General features: G+C 49.4%; 1 protein-coding gene across 2 annotated transcripts in view; it reads right to left on the bottom strand.

Moving 5' to 3' along the window:
- Positions 1 to 19,470, bottom strand: part of LOC115529266 (ADAMTS-like protein 1) — a 37,633-nt gene extending 18,163 nt beyond the window's left edge. Inside the window, exons 1-11 of one of the 2 annotated variants that reach the window (XM_030337861.1) lie at positions 19,246 to 19,470; positions 18,687 to 18,926; positions 17,145 to 17,271; positions 16,787 to 16,861; positions 15,112 to 15,269; positions 11,377 to 11,494; positions 10,537 to 10,675; positions 9,990 to 10,040; positions 8,112 to 8,316; positions 5,461 to 5,608; positions 4,405 to 4,507 (exon numbers count right to left, since the gene is read on the bottom strand). In XM_030337861.1, the coding sequence (XP_030193721.1) occupies positions 4,405 to 4,507; positions 5,461 to 5,608; positions 8,112 to 8,316; positions 9,990 to 10,040; positions 10,537 to 10,675; positions 11,377 to 11,494; positions 15,112 to 15,269; positions 16,787 to 16,861; positions 17,145 to 17,271; positions 18,687 to 18,926; positions 19,246 to 19,455 (1,574 nt within the window). In that variant the 5' untranslated portion in view covers positions 19,456 to 19,470. Of the gene's footprint in view, positions 1 to 4,404; positions 4,508 to 5,460; positions 5,609 to 8,111; positions 8,317 to 9,989; positions 10,041 to 10,536; positions 10,676 to 11,376; positions 11,495 to 15,111; positions 15,270 to 16,776; positions 16,862 to 17,144; positions 17,272 to 18,686; positions 18,927 to 19,245 lie in introns of those variants that run through there. The other variant, XM_030337862.1, reaches the window with a different exon arrangement.
- Positions 19,471 to 19,670: the final 200 nt, after the last annotated feature.

Raw genomic sequence — 19,670 nt, 5'->3', positions numbered from 1 at the left:
GAGACAGAGAGAGACAGAGAGAGACAGAGAGAGAGTGAGAGAGAGAGAGAGAGAGAGAGAGAGAGAGAGAGAGAGAGAGAGAGAGAGAGAGAGAGAGAGAGAGAGAGAGAGAGAGAGAGAGAGAGACAGAGAGAGAGTGAGAGAGAGAGAGAGAGAGAGAGAGACACACAGAAAGAGACAGAGAGAGAGAGAGAGAGAGAGAGAGAGAGAGAGAGAGAGAGAGAGAGAGAGAGAGAGAGAGAGAGAGAGAGAGAGAGAGAGAGAGAGAGAGAGAGAGAGAGAGAGAACAAGAGACAAACAGAGAGAGAGCACGAGAGAGATAGATACACACAATACATCAGTGTTTCCAAAACCCCAAGTTCCGTGGAAGGGGATGCAAGAATTAAACGGGATCACAGGCCAAAAGGTTGCAAACTACTACTATATAGAGAGAGAGAGAGAGAGAGCACTGTGCACATCAATGGGAACCACATTGTCATACACAGCATATGAGCAGTGTGAGTCCACCTCCGCAGTACGACGGCTGAGAGCTGCCGGCGCAATCCCGTCCTGAATCCTGAATCGCTTATCGACTCCGACCGCTGCCTCGCATCACAAACCCTTTGGCTCGGGGAGAATCAAAAAGGGTTTTGGGCGCTTTCCCTCGCCCTCCTACTCTCTGATTGGCCGCTAGGTTGATAAAGTGACAGGGGTCCTGCCGCCGAGGGCCGGGCAGCTGGGTAGAATTAGGGGCCCGGATGCAGTGGTGCTTCAGAGCGTAGGGGCCCCTGTCTTTGTCGTCTTTAAGAACCCATCAGAGGAGAGGAGGAATACTTGTTTGGATCAGTGGAAGAGTTGTGATTATTTGTGTGTGTGTGTGTGTGTGTGTGTGTGTGTGTGTGTGTGTGTGTGTGTGTGTGTGTGTGTGTGTGTGTGTGTGTGTGTGTGTGTGTGTGTGTGTGTGTGCGTGCGTGCGTGTGTTTGCGTGCATGTGTTGTGTAGTAGCCAGAACCGCCCGAAGTCGATTCATTCTTGACTCCCTACTTAAAACCAAATACAGTTTTACAGTTTCCTAGCAAACTTTTGCCATCATATAAATTGTCCTTCTATTCAGCCTCGGTTGAGATAAATGTAAAGCGATTTAATCTACATTAAAGGAAGAGAGGTCCTAAAACGCATTAACGTAGAAAACAAGCCCTTTTCATTGTTCCCCTGAACTCTGTTCCCTGCCAGCGATTTTCCCAAACGTGAAGTTGCAGTCTTTATCGAGATGGCTCAATATTAAACCGTAATTACACCCCCCTTGTCTTTTTACGAGCATCCCGAGGGCTAATTTCATGCGAGGCCATGAGTCACCAGTAAGGAGTTCAACCTGTGGACCATCAGTAACATGCAGACCGCGGGCCCACCGCTGTGCCTCGACACGGCTGGCTAGGAACATCTGCCTTCTCCTAAACAGACGACCTCGTCTGCTTTCAGCCCCGTCGACTCATTTAGTTCTCTCTGTTTCTTCTTATTATTTCTCTTTGAAACCAGAAATTGAGAGATCCGCCGTGTGCGCCGAGTGTTGTTTGTGTTTGCTCCCTGGGGAAGCACAGATGGGGGGAGGTAAAGATCGGGTCAGGCGGAGGGATACGTAAGTGGGTTTGATTCTTAAAGCATTCTTCGGGCACAGTGGTGAATGCCCGAAGAATCGGCAAAGAATGCTTGAAGAATGCTCTAAGAATCGGTAAAGGATCGGGAAAGAGTGCTCGGTGAATGCTTCAAGAATCTGCAAAGTATGCTCGAAGAATCAGCAAAGAATGCTTGAAAAAACGGTGGCCCCGGATTGAGACTTATTGCCCCTGCACAGAGAAAGAGGTGCAATAAGTCTCAAGCAAAACACAAATAAAAGAAAAGTTTCACTCTCTCCCTGCTCTCTGCATCCGTACCCCGCGGCCCATGTGGCTCGCAGATATTGTTGTTGGAAGCTCCGAGACAGCGCGCCCTACGTCATTATTTATGTACTTCTGAGGGAACAGTGGGATTTTTTGGTGTTTTTTCTTTTACGATTGAGCAAAATCATATGTTTTGGCCTCTCTCTCCCCTCAACCGATCGCCTCCCTGCTCGCTCCTTTCCTTTTTCTGCTTCCTCTGTTCTTCGTCGCTTTTTTAACATCTCTTTTCAGCGCCGGGCCGGCGGTCCAAAAATAAGTCAGAGAGAGAGAGAGAGAGAGAGCTGTTTGGAGCTGGCTAGCTAACTGGAAGCTAACTCAACTCATGCAAAACATTGGGAAGAGTTCAGAGGTCGTCCATCTTCAAAAGACGGCTTGTGTTGAGCCAGCAACGGTCGGGGACGGGAAGAAGAACATCTGGCTGCAGTACCTAGATCCTGTTTTATATTTGACTTTGAGTCCCTACTTCTCCTTGTTGAAGTCAACTGCGAAGTATTTCACTCTCCTCAAAGAAAAGACAGGAGGATAACAGTCCTAACCCAACACAGAAATGTACTTTTATTTCTGACCCTTTCTACTCCCTTTCATTGTTTTTTGTGTGATTGTGACGCCGATTCCCTTCGGGTTTGCCTTTATAACAGTCGTAAATACCGTAAACAACATGAATTACACCTTTTGAAAGGTTGGAGGGGAGAGTCCTGTAAGCAACACCAGAATCACAAATCTCCACACCCTGTTTTATTTGGAGACGGCACCGTGTCGGTTGGCTGAAGTTTGTTACCTGGAAACCCGCCGCGCAACGTTGCTAACAACACGGCTAACAACAACAACCGAATATGCAGGTCTTAATATGAACATATGTGTATGTTTGCCCGCCCGTTAGCCCCGACACAACGGCTTACTATCGCACGCAGGTGCTTTCTCCCTGCTTTGCTGTTTGCGACTCAGTCTGACGAAAACGAGAGTTGACATCAAACATGACCGCGGTACATCGGAGGCTTCGGAGTAACACAGGGGACCCTGTCCACCTCGGTTTCACCCGCTAACGACATCGCAGAGCTTATGACTGGGACGGCTGTGTTCCTGGACCTCCGCTGCCGGGGCCTGGTCCATGCAGGCCCTGCCGCCCAGCAGAGGGACCCCACAGTGGCAGAGCATATTCGGCTTACACCGGGAAATACACAAGTAACTCTTTTGGGTTGCAGAAGACTTGACCTTTTCTGGGAAATGTTCGGGTTTAAAATTACATATGAATCGATTTTAAAATGGCAAAGGTTGTAGCTTGCTCAAAATTATACAATTTTGAGACAGTTGGTGAATAGTCTCGTGTGAATTTGATAGGCTGTCACCCGACCTTGCAGCGCTGGGGTCAAACTATCGTCCCAACCATTAGCAGGACGCTTCCCTGTGTGAGGAGTCAAATATAGTTTGATTTTGGCTGGCTTTCCAAAGCGTAAAACACATCATAGTCAACCATTTGGCAAATGCTTTCAAGTGTTTTACGACAGAACTGAACTTGTCATGATAAGAACAGGCAAAATGTAAATATTTCTCCTTTATTTCATTTCTGAAATCGTATCTTCAGATATTTTGTTGATGTATGAACCGCAGAACTAACAGATGTCCCTGTTTTTCATACCAGAAATCTGGTCACCTTACACTGACCCATTACCACGATCATCATGATCGTGTCCGCGGTAATTCACCGATCTCATAAGCTAATTTAACGAGATAGTCCGACAGCTGGTATGATTTCAGCAGGACATCAGTCTTTAGTGGCGCTCTTCCCAGGTCGCAATGGGAGGAAGGTAGAGAATGTTAATGGCTTCCAATAAAATCCCAGGGAGATGTTTGATATAAATAAGAGGCGACCTCAAAGTCGCCTCTTATTTACGTGTGTTTGTAAGGGTTGTGATGGATGAGGGTTCGACTCTTGGGCAAGTTGTGAGTCGTTGCTGCTCCAAACCTGCACTTTGTTAGGTTTTCACTCGCAGGCCAGCACTTTGGTTTGGAATTATTTTAAAATGATGAGCGTCTAAAGTATGTAACCGATCCACCCACAACTCAATCAGCCCAATTCAATTTGAGGAAATAGAATTTCGGACTTTGAAGTGGTTAAAAAATGACGTTGGATGAAATGAAACGCAGGATTAAACTTGTTTTATTTCCATGTGTGCTGTGCGTGTGGCGCTGGTGTGTATGTGTGTGAGTGTACTGCATGTGTTTATGTAGTCTATGTATATGTGTGTGTGTATGTATTTACAGTATGTGTGCGTGTGTGTACGGTATGTATGTGCGTGTGTACTTAATCTCTATGTATGTATTTAAGTTTGTGTGTATGTGTGTACAGTATGTGTGTGTACTCTATGTATATGTGTGTGTGTACAGCATGTATGTGCGTGTGTGTGTGCATGCATGCGAGTGGGCGTGCCCGTGCGTGTGTGCGCGTGTATGTGCGTGTCTATGCATGTGCATGTGCGTGCGTACTCACGTTGGCTCCTCGCTCGCCCTGACCTCCTCCTCTTCCTCCTCGTCTTCCTCCAGCCCGATGGCTTGCTTGTGCCAGACGGGCTTGGCCTCCACGGGGAGGGTCTCTGTAACGTGCACACGCCGTCCACACTTTAACCAGCCGGTCACAAGGGGGGGGGGCCCGCGTTCTACACAGGTTTTCTGGGGTGGTTACTGGGGAAAGGTGGGCCGCACTTCTGGCCGTCTCAGCTGCGTTTTCAGCTGATCCGCTGGCCGGCTAATGACATCACTGCGACACTCCTTCTGTCGCTGAGTAAAACTATGGCTTTAAAAAGCTTTGGAACAACGTGTGCCGTTCGAGGACGTACTTACAACCGGACAAAACTAAATAATCGGTTGAAATCGGAATGAATGAATGACAGACGGCGATTGTTTTCATCGATCTCGTAGCAACCGGTAGTGAAGCCCACAATTCCCGCAAAGCATGGAAGCGGTGGAAACTTGTGGATACAGAGGCGGGTTCAACCACGCCCTATTCCTCTACACAGTTTCCATATTGTTCCTGTCTGAGCTCTAGGTCAGATATTTGCGTCACGTATTTTGTGTACCAGCAGCCGGGCCAGGTCACGCCTATACCGTGTTTGTGTTCATCTCAAACATGTCGTGCTCTAGTACTGCTGTGAGAAATAGTCGAGTGATGGGATTTGATTTCCTCAGCACTGCAGTGTATTCAAACCCCGGCATTTAGTATTTAAAAGAAGCTGAGGTCAAGATATAAAGTTACGAAATTAAATTGATTCGCCTTATAAAATCAAACACTCAAACCGACATTTCCTCCTGATGTTCCCCACTAGATGCCTTCTGTTTTTTTTTTTTAAATGATCACACTTTCTGTGGCTGAAACTTTGCACGTCCTCGGAATTTTTAACAAAACATTAAAAAGGCAAAGCTTGATCCCACCTCCTTCCAACCAATCACGGAGCAGAGTGAGTGTGAGTCACAGGTCCTAGCCCGCGGGTTAACCCTCATGCTGCCGCCGACGTCCACAGCGGTGGAGGAGGAGCTCGGCGGGACTCACCCAGGGGCCGGTAGCAGGGCACCGTCACCAGGCAGCCCTCCTTGATGTGGGGCTTGGTGGTGGAGCTACACCCTCCGGCGTGGAGACCCCGGTGGTCGATGCACAGCACCACCCGGTAGCGCAGGCCCTGGCCGCACGTCACCGTGCACTGGGGAGGGGGGGGGGGGGGGAGGGGAGGAGGAGGAGGAAGAGGAGGAGGAGGAGGGGGAGGAAGAGGAGGAAGAGGAGGAAGAGGGTTGAGGTGGAGGAGGTGGAGGGTGGAGGAGGAGGAGGAGGAGGAGGAAGAGGAGGAGGAGGAGGAGGAGGAGGAGGAGGTTGGAGGAGGAGGAGGAGGAGGAGGAGGAGGAGGAGGAAGGGGAAGAGGAGGAGGAGGAGAGGAGGAGGAGGATGAGGGGGTGGAGGAGGAGGAGGAGGAGGGGGAGGAGGAGGAGGAAGAGGGTTGAGGTGAAGGAGGTGGAGGAGGAGGGAGGAGGAGGAGAGATCAAACGTCATCGCTCCAGCCACACATTCAAGCCCATTCACATGCGCCTCGGATCAAACACGCCCCATATCTCTCCCCCCCCCCCCCCTCCCTCCCCCATCTGACATTCTGCGCATATTCCTGGAGATTGAAAGGACACCGACGGGGAACGGCGATGAATGATGCAACTTTCATCATTGTTTTAAACCCAAATAAACCCGGCCCCCGGGGGCGTGCTTTCTGGGGCCCCCGCCAAGACAAGCAGGGGGAGGCCGGGGGGGGGGAGGAATGTGGAATCTAAATATCATCCAGGGGTCCTCTTGGATTTGGTGGACCGCTACCCGGGTTCCAAACACTAATGAGGACGACGGATACCTGGAGCTGATTGGCCGCCGCCACGGCCTCTGGGCTGTGAGTGATGTGAAAACAAGACGCCGAGAATCAGGCCCCCAGAGCAGCGTTCCGGTCGGGTTTTTAATTAAAGTTTTGTGTGTTTTGGACGACAGCGAGCCAGGCTAGGGGCCGAGGCGGGTGGGGGGGGGGGGGAACGGGAGGGGATGGGGGTTAGCAATAGCATCGCTACCGCCCATCAGCAAAGGCAGCGGCGTGTTGGGGTTGAGGTATCAACACATGATCACCTTAGCGCTGAAGTCGAGTGTTTTGTTTGCAATGAAAAGGGTGAGTGGACTTTCCAGGAGTCGGTTAGGAGTTATCGCATCTTCCCTTGCCGACTCTCTTCCTCCACCGATAATAATTAGAAGATAATTAATCAACGAGCCCGTTCCATGGGGAGCCACGCCGGTGCCAGATGGACGTGTAGAAGCAACATCCTCGCGGCTCAGCTCGCCAGGCACTTATCCAGCTCACAAAAACAACATTGTGTTTTTCTTGGCTCGGAGGAGGATATTCTTCAGCCTCGAAACCTTTGCCGCGAGGTGTTGACGCATGAAACGGGATAGATGTACAGCCGCCTCTTCCAAACCATAATTACGCTTGAATAAATCAATAAAAGCGCCCAGCGTGTTGCAACGTGTGCTCCATCACGGTACGCTCTGGCCGGTCGTTCCGGGTTAGGGAACGGGGTTCAGCTCTAAAACATTCGGTCCATCGGCGGGGGTCCTCGTACCCGGGGGGCTTACAGTACGGAGGCTTTGTTTTATCATATTTTAAAACGTGAACCGACACCAGTCTGACGGTTACTACAGGATTGATAGTATCTGAACCCGAGGGGGGGGTCATTTCGTTTCCGAAAAGGTTCGGGTGGGGGGGGGGGGGGGGGGGCTCCGCGGCAACAGATGGAACTTGGGAGGGGGGGGGGGGGCTCATACTTAGTCGGCTCATATTTTAAACCTGCACCTTTTCCTGTGCTTCGCAGGAAATTCATAACGACTGGAACAGCATAAAGGACACGTGTCTGATCTGGGGGCCGCAGCGGGCTGTTTCTCCTTCTCCTGGTGACAGGTAATCGACCGTGTCGTGTTTGCGCCGCCTGTGCTTTGGATTCCTCAAGCGACTGATTCGGTTGAACGCATGCGTACAGAACCCCGCCCACTGATTGGTCGAAAACATGTCTAAATAAATGAAGACGCCCGTTTTCTACTCATTTCAGATCCCAGCCGTTCCCAATCCAAGATAAAATGTAATTTATCAAAAAAACTTTATTAAAAAATGTATTAAAACCAAAAAAAGAGATTAAAGAACACTCGGAAATAAACGTCTATATGTGTCACTAATAATAGCAGAGTCGACGCCACAATCAATTAAAAACCAAACGTTAACCGTTTACATTTGACTGGCATGAATTGTAGCAATCTGGCACTTAATGTACACACTTATTGTATTTTCTACGTCCTTGCACTTACAAATAGTAGCATCATTCAGCATCTTATCCTAGCTATCTTTGTTGTATACAGGGAATGGGTTAACCTAGTGATGGTTAGTGCTTGGCACTTGGTTCTATGAACAACTTTACTGTCCGTACAGCAATATGTTGTTGTTTCTCTTTCTTCTGATAAATGTATTTATTAAGTAAGTCGCTTTGGGTAAAAGCGTCTGCTGAACGCCATAAATGTGAATGTATATGCCCTTAATGTCATTCATCCATAAACAAATGAAATGAATAAAAAAAAACAGTCATCGAAGAAAACAGTTAAAGCACACCTTCCCAGTGTTCCCAGTACAGAGGTCTTACCGGGGACCAGTCCTGGGCCAGCCAGGTGGGGCAGTGGAAGGCGTTGCAGGGCTGCATGACGGCGGCCTTGGGCACGTACAGGCACTTCCACTCCTCGGTCGCCGTGACGACGCCCTGGAGGTCCTCCTCCACGCAGGAGACGGCGCGGCTCTGAAGGCCCCCCCCGCACGAGGCTGAGCACGCCGTCCAGGGACTGCTCTCCCACCTGGGGGGGGGTGGGGGACCATCGATCAGAGGGGGGGAGACCATCGATCATAGAGGGGGGGGGGGGGGGGGGACCATCGATCAGAGAGGGGGAGGAGGGGGAGACCATCGATCAGAGAGGGGGAGGAGGGGGAGACCATCGATAGGAGAGGGGGAGGAGGGGGAGACCATCAATCAGAGAGGGGGGGTGGGGGACCATCGATCAGAGGGGGGGAGGAGGGGGAGACCATCGATCATAGAGGGGGGGGGGGGGACCATCGATCAGAGGGGGGGAGGAGGGGGAGACCAACGATCAGAGAGGGGGAAGAGGGGGAGACAATCGATCAGATAGGGGGAGGAGGGGGGGACCATCGATCAGAGAGGGGGAGGAGGGACATGGGGGTGAGACCATCGATGGAGAGGGGGAGGAGGGACATGGGGGTGAGACCATCGATGGACCAGAGAGGGGAAGGAGGGGGAGACCATCGATCAGAGAGGGGGAGACCATCGATCAGAGAGGGGGAGGAGGGGGAGACCATCGATCAGAGAGGGGGAGGAGCCAGAGGGGGAGGGGCCAGGGGGTGAGACCATCGATGGACCAGAGAGGGGGAGGAGGGGGAGACCATCGATCAGAGAGGGGGAGGAGGGGGAGACCATCTATCAGAGAGGGGGAGGAGGGACCAGGGGGTGAAACCATGGATGGACCCGAGGGTGAGGGGGGACAGGGGGTGAGACCATTGATGGACCAGGGGGTGAGACCATTGATGGACCAGGGGGTGAGACCATGGATGGACCAGGGGGTGAGACCATGGATGGACCAGGGGGTGAGACCATGGATGGACCAGAGGGTGAGACCATTGATGGACCAGGGGGTGAGACCATTGATGGACCAGGGGGTGAGACCATGGATGGACCAGGGGGTGAGACCATGGATGGACCAAGGGGTGAGACCATTGATGGACCAGGGGGTGAGACCATTGATGGACCAGGGGGTGAGACCATGGATGGACCAAGGGGTGAGACCATTGATGGACCAGGGGGTGAGACCATGGATGGACCAGGGGGTGAGACCATTGATGGACCAGGGAGTGAGACCATTGATGGACCAGGGGGTGAGACCATTGATGGACCAGGGGGTGAGACCATGGATGGACCAAGGGGTGAGACCATTGATGGACCAGGGGGTGAGACCATGGATGGACCAAGGGGTGAGACCATGGATGGACCAGGGAGTGAGACCATTGATGGACCAGGGGGTGAGACCATGGATGGACCAGGGGGTGAGACCATGGATGGACCAGGGGGTGAGACCATGGATGGACCAGGGGGTGAGACCATGGATGGACCAAGGGGCGGTCGTTGGGTTTTGCTGGTGGAGGATGAGGGTGACTTCCTGATTGATTGCTTACTCGCTTCCATCTTAGTCCTTATATCCTTTATATCCTTTAATATAGTGGTTCACAGTGGATGGCCTGACGTTAACGAGCAGGGGATTTTAGCTCAAGCATGGCCACATGTAGACAGCAGACCTTTCGGCTGGGAGTCAAACCGACCCCTAATCACTGGATTACCCCCTGGCCCTCCATATTCTGCCTGCTTGATTGAGGTGCATTTAGGTGTGTGTGTGTGTGTGTGTGTGTGTGTGTGTGTGTGTGTGTGTGTGTGTGTGTGTGTGTGTGTGTGTGTAGTCCATACCGTGGGAGGGGATGGTAGAGGTCGTAGGGCATTATCTGCTTGTATCCGTCACTAAAAATCAGAAACATAAAATACACTCCTGAGAAAATTGCCTCTTAATCCTCAACCTAATCCTAATAGATTGTCCTCGTCTTTGGTTGGCTCGGAGTGGCCGGCGAGAATCACGACCGATATGACAGAGATCATTATAATGGCCTGGAAACAGCCGACATTTTGGTATTTCTTGATGTACGCTTTCTTGTAAACAGATTCTCCTTCAGATTTACATTTCAACCACTTGCCCATTTTCTTGATTTTCTATGTGTACAAACCTTCATAAATTAACCTTGCTCAGGATGATTAAAAAAAACTGATTTTTATTTAATTTTATCGTGTTCTGAGCACCCCTTCGCCGTATTCCAAAGTACCCCTAGCGGTACGCGTACCCCCATTTGAGAACCACTGGTGTAAAGTCTCACCAGGGCCTGTGGCGTCCCCCCTGTGTCCCACCTGAAGCTGCACGGGCCCCCACGGAGCCCCCCACAGCGCCCCCCCACAGCCCACCGACCTGGCCATGCAGGGGTCCATGTTGCACTCGCGCAGCTTGGGCTTGGGCTTGACGTTCTCGGGGTAGTAGTGGCAGTACTGGTCCACCACCACGCGCTCGCTGCGGAGGTCGAAGCACTCGGCCGAGGTCAGCTGGTAGCCTGCACACAGCAGAGGGAGAGGCTTCAGGGCCCGCCCTTCAGCAGCCTGCCAGTCCAGACCAACATCTGGAAAGCTGTAGGGCTGTAGGGACAGCTGTAGCTGTAGCCCTTCAATAGGATGGCACACGTTCGAAACCCAACGCACCACCAGGGGGCGATCTTTCTGTCATCACTTTAGAGCAGGGGTCACCAACACAGTGCCCGCACCATGGCGCCCCCAAGGACCACATGAGGCGCCCGCAGGCCGGTTCTAAACATAGCACTACTCATTCTTGAACAACTCTTTCCCAGCTTTTTTAAGTCATTGTTGATAATTATTGTGAGAAATCATTAACATGACTTAATTAATTAACATGTCTAACCCTGCTTTAGAGGGAGAATCGTTTTCCGGCAGGATAGACATGGCCAGCAATAACAGAGTTCACCTGTGTTCTTTAGTGCAGGATGATTGGATGATTCATGTTTTTCATGTTTGATGATTCATGTCTTGTTTTTTTTCTTACTCTTTTCCTGTCGTGCAGTTTCTGTTCTTTGTTGCAACCGTGTTTGAAATTTCTACGGCGCTTGGCCAGGCCTCCCCTTGCAAAAGATGTGTTCTGAATCTCAACGAGACCAGCTGAAATAAATGAACGGGCTGAATGTCAGGACGGGATGATTGAACTGGGAGCACTGGTGTGGCGGTCCCCCCCCCCCCCCCTCACCCCCGCCGCAGGTTACAGAGCAGGGGAAGAAGTCCGTCTCCTGCCAGCGGTGGACGATGGGCTGGTAGAAGATGTACTGGACCACGCTGTCCGCCGCCCCGCCGCCCGCGTACTGGACCTGGGCGAGAGAGAGGACGGGGAGACCCGGTTACTGTTGCCCACGGTGACGCGAGATAGTCTGCTTCCTGATTGGATGGGGAGGATTAATGATGTGCGACGTTAATTTTTTTAGACAGCAGTCAGAGAAAGTTTGATTTTTAAGTATCCAACCTGAAAACAATCCCAGCCCTCCCTTCAAGGTCTTCTCCGAAGCCACTCCCCCAAAACCCGTGATGAGCGCGCTAGCTTCAGCAAAACGTCCGCCTAGCCTTGAGGTAACGAATAATCTAATAATTTCATCCGGGCCGAATTAAATTATTCTACAGTTTTATTAAAGCCCTGACACAGCCACAGATACTGATGTTTTTTTTGTCAGAGCATTTGGTTTGTTAATTGTTGTCAGCATGTAAAGAGTATTTCAATAATTATGTACAAAAATGCTTCAGAAATGAATAGCCGACTCAAGCTTTAAACATCGTCCTATAATAGATTTTTTCTCCATCTTTAATCTGGATTTTTGTGACTATTTCAAGCACATATTTGTGCCGCAGTATAACAATAACAAAAGTGCTTGCAAAGTTTACATACTTAAGTGAAGAATAAACTTGAAAGAAAGCCCAAATATCATTTCTTTATGAATGACAACCCACTGAGATCATTATTATCCTGTACCAAACCTGGAGTTTCAAAGGCTCCCACACAAATCAGTGATGTTGTTGAGTTTTCTTTCTATTTAAAGCTGAATCACGGGCAGAAACGTCGCCAACACACTAAAAGAAACCTCAGGCTGTCTGAATTTCTGCAACTAGAACAAAGCTGAGGAAATGAATGCAATTAAACTTCCCCTTTTTAATGCACTGTGTTATTATCATTATGCGGGCCAACGTCAGATCTAGGATAGTGAAAAGCTACTTGGCTACGTCCACGGTAAATCAACAGCCATCCCTCCCTCTCAGAGCTCACTGCAGAACAGATGAGAAGGAATTTGAGATGGCTGCGAGTGAGCGTCGCTCTGTTTGTTTTAAATCCATCTCTTGGCTCGGGGGACGCGCGCTGCTGGGCTAATTGTTCTGGGCCGAGGAGGAACGGGGAATACACAGAAACAAAACCGCCGGAGAAACCATAAAGAGATGTGTCCAGTCATTCGCAGAGCGAGGAGGAGGCGGTTGGGTTTACGCTGAATTAAAAAGCAAACTGCTCTTCTCGTGCCACTGGGAGTGTTAGAACACCGAGTTGGATTTGTCTGCGGACGAAAACAGGTTTATATGCACCCCAAGTGCTTTTAAAATGTTGGATTTGTTGTTGTTGTTTTCTATCTGCGTTCCCTCGCTCTCCAAACCCTGGCAAACGGTAAAAATAATGGTCTGTTTAGTTTACCCTGACAAACCGGTAGCGATGCAATTACTACCCCCCCCCCCCTCACAACCACCTCGGTCCCTAGCGTGGCTCGCTGTCCTCCAGAACACACCAAAAAAATAGGGGCCAAGGGAAAATCAGAAAGTATTGAATACTGCTGAAATCTGTGCTCAACGGATTTTGTATACACGGCTTAGGAAATATTCCCCTTCTAGTCTCTCTCGTCCACCATGTTCTGGGGGAATAAGCGAGGATGGATTATATATACCTACCCTCGAATGTATAAATCAAACACCAGCACTCTTCGTACAAATTCACTTGTTTACAGTGGAAAGAGGTTCCTGGCACACTTTTAAATAGGGCTTTCGATTCGCCTGGGCTTTTCCACTGCCGTGATATGAATTGGCCGTCTGCCTTGAAACAGATTAGAAAATTATGCACTTATTACTGCCTCTCAGATTTCTGTCTCCTGCATTCCTATTTATCGTGCTATCCTGACTTGCAGTATTTTATTAGCATTTGCTAGCCCACGTAGGTTTGCTAGTGTTTACCTGCTGGCACTGGTGTGTGTGTGTGTGTGTGTGTGTGTGTGTGTGTGTGTGTGTGTGTGTGTGTGTGTGTGTGTGTGTGTGTGTGTGTGTGTGTGTGTGTGTGTGTGTGTAGTTCAGTCTGTGGAAAACAAATATAAAGATGGTATGGAAAAGTCCAGGTAGGTGTTCAGAAAATAATTATTCTCCAATAATACCAATAAAAACATTCTTTGGTTTCCATATCAACCACCACAACGGAATTAGAATCTCATGGTTTGCATAACGTTGCGTTGAGGACACTGTAAACAAACTGGATGGTTAGCAGAAGAGGAAACAATTCAAACAGAGTCACACAAGGACAACATGCCTTCAAACAAACATGACACAGTTTCAAAACTGTGTGTGTGTGTGTGTGCGTGTATGCCTGCGTGCGGGCGTGCGCGTCTAATTGCGTACGTCTATTAACCACAATGATACCGCAAAACTATGCTGGGGAATTCCTAGTCAGATGGACTCTGGGATTCTTTGCTGTTCATCATCAGGAGGCCATTGGAGAAACAATGGAGATGAACACGAGCTGAACCGATTTCAAAACGAGCTGGCGGGCTGAGGCCGTAGCCTTTGTCCCGGCTATTGTATCCCTCTCAAAGCAAAGCAGGATGAGCAGGAAGGATCCACAGGTAGAGACAGGAAAAAAAATAGACACGTGGAATCATGTGGTGTACAACGAAAATCGTGCAATAAAGTTAACATTCAATAAAGATCCACGCCAACGGTTGCCACCGTTCCAGCTTGCCTCTCCCCCTCCTCTCCATCTGTGGCCAGGCGGTTACGTCACACATCTATTCCGGGGGAGGAAAGCATAGCCGCCAGAGACGTTAAATCGTTTAAATCCGAACGGACACACCGTTAAGCCAAAACCAACTACTCGCCTTGGAACCGAACGGGGGTAATGCTACCATTGTTTTCACTGCATGACACAACGCGCTGAAAATGCGGAACCCATTTCCAAGAGCTGAGCCGAGCGAGGCAGCCGTCCACGCTGGATGTAAACACAGCTTCAAGCTAGCTTCCAAACTCAAACAGGCTCACATTCAATCTCATCCCAAACCCTTTGTGACACGAGGGGACGGGGGGGCTTGGGGTCCACTGAGGGGTCACGCAACAGGGACCGATCACGTGGGCCTCGCAAAGATTGCGAAAAAACAACAGTTTTTGCTCTTCACCAGGGAGTGAGCCACGAGAGAACGATGGCGTCATCCTGCATCTATCCAGGAGCGCGCACACGTTGGACTGTTTCAGGGGATCGGTTACACACAGAGGTAGCCATTCCATCACTCCTGACCCGTTGCCAAAAAAGCAACAATCTGTCCACTAGAAAAAAGCCATAAAGAAAAGCGAAGCAATACAGAAGGTGAGTTTGAATCCCGAGGAGCACCTCAGGTCGTTTTGAACCGCGAAACCTTTCAACTGAGTTTGACAGCGGCTTTAGCAGCCGACCTCCAGCTAGACGAACGGCGATCTTAAAGGGCTCTTCAAGGGATCTTTAAGGGAGTTTATACAACCTATATGAAAAGTGACCTAAAAGGGAGTTTATACAATCTATAAGCATCTCCTGAGAGGCAGAGACCTCTCAGGAGATGACTGCACATAGATTGTATAAACTGCATATAGATTGCATAAACTCCTTTTCTAAGAGGGAGTGCATCGGCTGGCATGGAAACCCAGTCAGGTGACCTTTGGCCCTCACTTTGACCGTGAAGTCGGCCCCCAGGGGCCCAGCGATCCTCATGACGGCCTTGTCCGGGTGCTTCTGGTAGTCCAGGGTGGTGTTCTCCAGACGCTGCTGACCCGACACCTCCAGGGAAAGCTCTCCTTTCACCCCTTGGAGCGTCTTGCTCTCGATGTCTGGAAGAAAAAGAAAAGGGTTTAGTATTTTGAAAAGAAACCGCAGACTTAAAAGGGCACTCGATAGGCGATCTCTCAGCGTTTGCGTTCGAGTTTGCTCGATCGATGAATCAAAGCTGGCCGGAAAATGATAAATGGACTGCATTTATCCAAAGTGCTTAACAATATTGCCCAACATTCAGTCATTCATGCGCAAGTTCACACACTGACGGCGGAGTCAGCCACGCAGGGCGACGGCCAGCTGTTCAGGAGCAGTCAGGGTGAGGCGTCTCGCTCAGGGACACCTCGACACTCAGCTAGGAGGAGCCGGGGATCGAACCAGCAACCTTCAGGTTCCCAGCCCACCCGCTCTACCTACGGGGCTACTCCAAGCGTTGTACCCCGTTTTGGGGATTCTAATTCAGCGTGGGCGACTTCGACATCTGTCAGATTCTGGTTATTAAAGCTACAACACACTTCACCCATGCAGACGCCAACATCAGAGCTGAGCCAACAGATGGCTCTGGTTTAAGCCCCGGGCAACTGGGATCGGGGAAATATTTAATGAAAAATGTGGAGCGTGGGACAGGGAGGAAGGAGATGAAACATTTGTTATCGATTAGCTTAGAGAGGGGGTTGCCTGCCAACCCCTTGAAACAAGTGATACCTTTTTGGAATGTTTTCAGTTCAAACGTCTGTTGGGAGTCCGTGAAGAGAAGCTTTCCAGCTTTCTGTGCTTTAAACTGCTTTCTAAACTAATCAAGCAAACCTTGGTAAAAAGAGTGCTCTTACAAAAGAGTTTTGGCGTTTCTCGACGCCAAGCACGGAGTGAACAAAAGTCTAAGCAAGCGTAGTTATACTCTGAGGTGAACCAAGTCAAATCAAACTGTATTAGATCTAATTTGATTAGGATTAAAGCGGCAAAGTGCTTTACAGGCCCGCGATCAAAGTGTTCCTTGACAACACCCCTTAAGGCAATCCATGAAAACACAGCCTCTTTCGGCATTTTCTGAACATTACCAATAAAGTCTCCAACTAGAAGCCATTTGAAGAAGGCCCTTTGGCGTGAAAATGCTGCAGGACGCACATTGAAGGCCTCTGTACACAAGAGGCCAGGAACAAAACATCCCATGAATAGGGCGCAGAATGACTTTGGAATAAGATGGAGACCCAGGGAGTCTTTTATATGAATAATGGCCTAAAGCACATAAAAGATTATATTCTAGTAGCTGATTGTGGTTATTGAAAGGGACATCCCGGAGGTCAACAGAGGCCAGAAAAAACCTACACCATTAATAGGGGAGTAGAATGACTTTGGAGTAAGATAGAGACATGGTTTGTCTTTAATATGAATCAGAGCATTAATGAAAATAAAGTTGCATTCGGTAGGTTGAAGCCCAACAGGGAGTGGGTTAGTTGGAGGGTGACCTTTAGGTCAAGCACACTGGGGAGGAAGCTAGAGAGCTGGGGTCTCTCCTCGATGAAAGAGGACCTCGAGGTTCTCAATGGAAGGATACCACGGACCTACCAAGACTTACACAAGCTATCCGGACCTTTGAGGACCAGTCTGACGTGGCGACTCCGGTAGGGGATGACCACCACCGTGTCCTCCGCTGGGGAGGAAGGGCAGAGAGAAGGTTAGAAGCAAGAGGAGGAGGAGGAGAGGCTTTCAAAGAGCGATGCAGAGTCAGGAATTTCAATGCAGGACCACATTTTAATAAGATAAATGTACTGGAACAAACAATACATTAAACGATCGATATATGCCGACGAGTCGGTCTTTGTGGGGCATTTTTGACGGTTCAATATTTGTATCGTCATTTAAACCAAACACAAATGCCAGGTGATGTTTCTCGTTCCTAACAAAGAAAATCTGCCTGGGTGCATTTTCCTTACTTTTCCCAGAGGCATGCTGGGACTTGTAGTGTCCACGGACCAACCGGCAGGACGAACCGTCTCCGTTGCAAACGCCGCAGTTGTCCTCCTTGGCAGCGCTGCCCAGCTCATGATCACAGCCGACAATCTGAGAAGAAACGCCACCGGGGGTTATTAATATTAAACATATCCATGAAACCTCAAAAACGACACAAAGTAAAAGTTCACTGTGAACTCTATTCTCACACACCCAATCACGACCATCATGAATACACTCGACCCCCTACACTCATTCCAGCGGGACTAATTATCAAACTACAACTGCGGTCTGCAGATAAAACCGTAACCCTGCTGCGTCCTATTACACATTCCTTCTAGCCATCTTTATTTGATGGATGTGTTTCCCCGCTCGTTCTGTCTGTAAGACGACAGATCCGCTCTGTGGTTTTACAGCGAGGTACCGTGGTCATTTTAAGAGATCCTACAGCTGTCTTGCACACGCAACGCACTGGCATGCCGTTTCATTCAACAAGGCAAGAAGTGCATTGTAAACGATTCCCTGGCCTGTTGGTCACATCACCCGCGTTCTGGGAGCCTTCTCCTGCTCATTAGGCATTCATTCACAGAGCAGATGGCTCGCTGTTCGCCCGGCGTCACTCACAGAACATTGGTTCTGTCGTTTATTCACTCCTCGCTCGGTGGATTTCAACACGCGATCGCCGCCAGTTGTTTTAGTGATTAGTGTGTGTTTCAGTGGTGGGGAGTCAGTATGTAAATATGAAGATCTGAACAGAATGGGGGTTGAATACAGCGAGCAATCATTTTGGCAGGGACTTGTGTTTAATCAAGCATATTATTTTTGTTTTTTAAGAATGAAATGGAGTTGGAATGTGTCAGCGAAACCATAAAATGTTATAAAAGTAAAACAAATATGGCTGTCTTTGCTGATTCCGAAGTAAACCATGGCAGATGATTGAATTTTCTTCTGCGTCAAACTAATTTGAATCTTGTAACCTTAAAGACAATGTGCCAGATTTTCGTATACTGATAATAATGATGAAGAAAATAATACATAAATATTGAATAACATGAAAAATATATGCTTTATCACCATGTTTGGTTTCATGCCTTAATCTGACCTCCAAACCTTTACCCTTAAGTAAGTGTAAAGGTAAGGGTTCGGAGGTGAGATTAGGGCACTCTATACATCGACAATTGGAAGTTTAAATTGTTGAGAGGCACGAGAGGCGAGATCACCGGGCCTAGTTCAAATGACTCGGTACACAATTGGCTGCCTGCCGTCGCTTCCCTGTCGTCATCGTGTTAAACCAGCCAATAGCGCGCAAAGGGGGAAAAGCCAGCTTGGTGATTGGCTACCGTAAAAACGTATCAAAACTAAAACGAAATGTATTGCTCTTCTCCAGACCCTTCTGCAGGGCGAACTCAAATCGCCGGCAGAATGGGCGGGGGCTACCCAGTCTACGGAATCACCCGAGCCACCAAATGTCCAAAATAAACACTCCCGCCATTTTCCCCTCCCCCTTCCTCCCCCTTCACACCCACCTGGCAGGCGCCGCTGATGCACATGTCCAGGGACTCGGTGTAGCAGCGCGTCCCGTCCAACACTTTGGGGGCCAGCTCCACCAGCAGCCCGGACCCCTGGGCCAGGCACTTCAGGGCGCAGGGGTTGTCGGGGTCGTTGTCCACGGGCAGCCACTCGTGGTACTGGCCCTGGTGGCGCACGTCCGCGTGCGCCGAGCACTGCTGCGCCCGGAAGTCTGCGGCCTCTGGAGGGCAGTCCTGCAGCAGGGCATTATGGGAAATGTAGTCCCTCAAAATAAATATACAAATTAAGTAAATTCGGCGGGTAATCCGCGATCCACATAACAAATACATCACTTTTACAAAACAAAGTTCAGAGATATCTTTACCCTGAACTTTACGATATCTTTTACTTGGTGAACTTGACGTTCACTGGTGACCTCTCCATCTCACTTTCCGAACTTTCCATTCACCAGGTTTGAAAACTCAGTTTGCCGTCTCCCCATATCCCAAGATAAACTGAGACGCAATGAAGCCCTCTGAGCCTCGATACATAAAGATGAGCTTGAACTGAACTCACCACGTTACTGCATGTACGATATTTGATATTCTGCCCTTCACAGGTCCTGTGAGAGAAAAAGGGGAAGAGAGAGAGAGAGGAAACGAGAAAGAGGGTGAACTCGCCGTCAGGGTGACCGATAAAACAAACAACCACGGAACATCTGTCATACAGGGGTGGGAGGACTGAAAGCAGCTGCCCTGCGTTGTTGCTACCACACACTAGAAACATCCCATTCTCTCTCCTGTTAAGAATGAACGACCGGTAGCTGACTTGAATGCAATGGGAACCCACAAACATAGGGTCTGTATGTGGTCCCCATCTTAAGGGGCCTTTAAAAGACGTTTGTCCACCAACTCATTCACAGCAATTTGTTAACATATTGTTATAAATGAGATACGAGACACAAAATTGTTTGTGAGTGGTCGCGTAGAAGGACTACAATG

This window comes from Gadus morhua, chromosome 17 (genome assembly GCF_902167405.1).
Source record: "Gadus morhua chromosome 17, gadMor3.0, whole genome shotgun sequence".
Classification (NCBI taxonomy): domain Eukaryota; kingdom Metazoa; phylum Chordata; class Actinopteri; order Gadiformes; family Gadidae; genus Gadus; species Gadus morhua.
This window is presented reverse-complemented; position numbering and strand designations above follow the sequence as displayed.